General features: G+C 37.9%; 1 protein-coding gene across 1 annotated transcript; it reads left to right on the top strand.

The window, feature by feature from the left end:
* Window positions 1–243: 243 nt before the first annotated feature.
* Window positions 244–2,189, top strand: LOC131166080 (cyclin-U2-1). The gene is made up of 2 exons (XM_058124321.1): window positions 244–1,179; window positions 1,588–2,189. The coding sequence occupies exons 1-2, from the start codon at window positions 773–775 to the stop codon at window positions 1,853–1,855; spliced, it is 675 nt and encodes a 224-aa protein (XP_057980304.1). The 5' UTR covers window positions 244–772; the 3' UTR covers window positions 1,856–2,189.
* Window positions 2,190–3,693: the final 1,504 nt, after the last annotated feature.

Raw genomic sequence — 3,693 nt, 5'->3', positions numbered from 1 at the left:
GTTTTGCCCCTGGAAAGGTTTTCACCACGCATGGGGCAAGTTGCAAAAAGCAAACAAGATATGGGGCAGCGCACGTGTAAATGGTACCAGTCGCCCCTGGATTCGGTTTGACACAAATCTCAACCCCCTTTAATTGCCCCCCCTCCCACTGGGTCCGTCCTGTTCCTGTCCGACGACCCATCCATGACCTCTTTCTACTATCTCCCCATTTTTAACATTCGCCTGATTTCACCTCTTCTCTCTAATCCAATCTACTCCCTCCCCTGCCCCAATCAACCCCACTGTCGGCGAGTATTTTAGTACTAAAATTATGAGAGCCTCCATTATACAAATCTTAAAAGCAAGCTGGTTCCTCTGTACTTTGCCTTTCCCATTTATGCAGAGCACATCTCTCATCCCTCCTCTGATCGCATTCCTCCTTCCACACACCTTCCCCTCCAATCCCCATTCCTTCCCAGTTCCCCCTCTTGTTTTTTTTTTTAATATATATATATATATATATATATATTTATATATACGCTCCTCAAACCCCTTCACTCTTCATCTTCCACTGCAAATTTCACTCTTCTCTGTTTTCCCCTGTTTCTCTAGCTTCAACAGGGAGCTCCGTGATCGACATCTATTGCAATTCACCTGGAAGCCTCGTGTTTAATCTCCTCGAGTTCGAACACTATACACGCTTCATCTTCTACTGCCCGATTACTTAACCTCCTCCTCCATCTCTCCGCCATCTTTCCCTGTTTCTCTTGTTTTTTTTTTAAAACTGGAAATTATGGGCTCTGCTTCTCTTGCGATTTCACCGAGAAAGCTTCGATCTGACGTTTACTCCTACTCGTACCAAGAAGACTCCAACATCCCGTTGGTGATCTCAGTTCTCGCTTCCCTCATTGAGAGGACTATGGCTAGGAACAAAAGGATCGCCAAGAATTGCGCATGGGCTCTGTCAAAAGACTCCAGGACTCGCGTTTTTGATTGCCACGAGGCGCCGGATTTGACAATTCAATCGTACCTGGAGAGGATTTTCCGGTACACCAGAGCCGGGCCGTCGGTGTACGTTGTTGCCTACGTGTATATTGATCGGTTCTGCCAGCTTTATCCGGGGTTTCGGATCAATGCCGGCAATGTGCATAGGCTGCTCATTACGACCATCATGGTGGCTTCTAAGTATGTTGAGGACATGTAAGTTCTTTCTCTGTTTTCTCTTCTTTTCCTCGTTTGGTCACTTCGAAGAACTTCTTGGCAGCTTTTACCTTTCCCTCACCGATCCCCAAAAAGGCAAAAATAAAAGCATACACTTTTTTCGTCTGTTAAAGTTGATTCATCTCTTGCAACCTTAGCCACATCATACAAAAGTGTGTTCATCACTATGCATGTACAACTCTGTCCTTTATGTAGAGGGGGCATTCATATATGCACCCACGCTTTGATATAATTATCATTTTTCTGTTCTGGGCATTGGCCATGTGATGCCAATTTTCAGAATAAAACAGAGGAAAATTACCTTTTTAAAAATGTTTGTTGGATTGCTGCGCTAAGTTTCAACACTTGCAGAGTTGCTAAATTTGTCCTCCTTTCTTCTGGGTGCAGGAATTATAGGAATTCATACTTTGCAAGAGTTGGGGGATTGACAACGGAAGAAATGAACAGATTGGAATTTGAATATCTGTTCCTGATGGGATTCAAGTTGCATGTGAATGTGAGTGTGTTTGAGAGCTACTGTTGTCATCTGGAAAGGGAAGTGAGCATCGGAGGAGGGTATCACATAGAGAGGACTTTGCGCTGCGCTGAAGAAATCAAATCAAAACAGAGAGATCAAGAGGGAAGGTTTAATCAGACTGCCCGAATTATGTTGTAGGGACATCATCTGCGGAAACAATGTAGGACAATTCTGTGTACAGAGGGATGTATGTGTGTTGTGAAGTGTATAGGGTTTGGTCCGAGTGGACATCTCGACCGTTAAAAGTTTAAGATTTAGGTATGGGAGTTTTCTGGTTTTTACCTCAGAAAAAGTGGAAAGGAATATGAAATAGCAGATTAATTGTATAGCTTGGGCCTAATGTGAAATCTGGAGACTAAAAAGAGAAGAGGTGTATAGGTCAACACCCAAATCCAATGAATGATGTACAAATAACTATGTTTCTTTTCACATTTCAATTAGTAGAGTGCAAGTTGGTGCGACTTTTGTGAAATATGGGTGCATTTGTTTGGTAACTAAGATTTCTAAAATGACTGAACTAAATTGCGCTGATTATGTTAATTATTTTGTCTTATGTTTAGATTTTCATTTATATACAAAGAATCACGATATACTTAAAGGCTAAAATATAATTAGGAAAATAAAAATGTAGGGGGTACTCTGGTTATTTTATTTCAGTCACTGCTAGGTGGTACGTTTGGGGGTGAGAGATTGGTTTTGGGGTGAGAGATTGGCGAGCCTTATACCAAGTAAATAAGAATTGGGCAACTTATGTGATAAGACTTTCCTTGCTTAGTTTTATCAAATATATACTATGTACCGAGTAAACCTGAATCTTATTTTTTTGAGAGATGTTGTTAGCACTTCAAAAAATACCATTAACGCTTTGCTTTTTTTTTTTTTTTTTAATATCCTAATGATAATTTTAACCCCCCCCCCCCCCCTAATTTTAACTTTGCAAGTGAAAAGACAAAAAGAGAGACACAAATTTATTTATTTTTTTCATTGTGTGAGAAAAAAGATGGAGTTCATTTGGGAGCAGAGAATTCAATGTTTGGATTTAAATTGTGTGGATTTGAACATTTACTAGGGAATGTTAATGTCAGTTTTTTTTTTTTTTTTTCGGATCTTTTGCACAACATTAATGAGGTTAACATGGAACTTATTTCTATGTTATATTAGTTGCTGTCCACCCTTGAGTTTAGAAATTACTTTTTTTAACTTAAGAGTAGTTTTAAGATTTTATATATATATGTGAAGTTGAATAAATCTCGTTTACCTTTGACTGGGTGGGATATGATTGAATTGAATAGGCATTATTTAAACAAAGTAGACATCATCTAAGTAAAGTTCATTCAAGCCGAATAAGGTTCTCTCCTTTTTTGACTGGGCAAACTTTAACTTTATTTGTGCCTCATAAGCAGAATCTTTTGGGCTCATCATATGAGGGGTTTTTTTTTTTTTTTTTTTTTTTCGCGCATCATGAGTAGAGTATGGGCTTTTTTCATGTTTCATGGGCAGTGCTCATCATTTTAAGTCTTTTGTGTCTCGTGAGCAATGCTCATCATTTGGGTTTTTTTTTTCATGTCTCATTAACAGAACTCATCATATGAGTTTTTTTCATACCTAATAAGAAAAACTCATCATTTGAGCTTTTTTAGCAAGCGGGCTTACTCTTCTGCATTCAAATATTAACCAAAAAAAAAAAAAAGAATATCTCATAATATTATAACTAAATTACATTGAATTCATATGACATAAATTGATTGCAAACCTTCATCATTTTTTTTTTATAAGTTGAACAATTTTTTTTAAAGAAAAAACTTACCCTCAAATGCTAACGATATTTGCATCTTCAAGACCCAATGGTTCTTTCTTAATGGATTTGAAATCTTCAAAGTCAATTCCTAATGGATTGGGGATTTACCTTTTGGTGACATATCTAAAGGAAACATTCTTAAATTCTTTGTTCTAGATAATCATTCTTTATTGTAGAA

The sequence above is a fragment of the Malania oleifera genome, chromosome 10 (assembly GCF_029873635.1).
Source record: "Malania oleifera isolate guangnan ecotype guangnan chromosome 10, ASM2987363v1, whole genome shotgun sequence".
Lineage (NCBI taxonomy): Eukaryota > Viridiplantae > Streptophyta > Magnoliopsida > Santalales > Ximeniaceae > Malania > Malania oleifera.
Note: the sequence above shows the minus strand (reverse complement) of the source record. Positions and strands in the feature narration are given on the sequence as shown.

Coding starts and splice junctions, on each gene's coding strand:
- LOC131166080 (XM_058124321.1), top strand. CDS start 773: ATGGGCTCTGCTTCTCTTGCGATTTCACCGAGAAAGCTTCGATCTGAC. Junction 1,180..1,587: donor TCTAAGTATGTTGAGGACAT/GTAAGTTCTTTC, acceptor TTCTGGGTGCAG/GAATTATAGGAATTCATACT.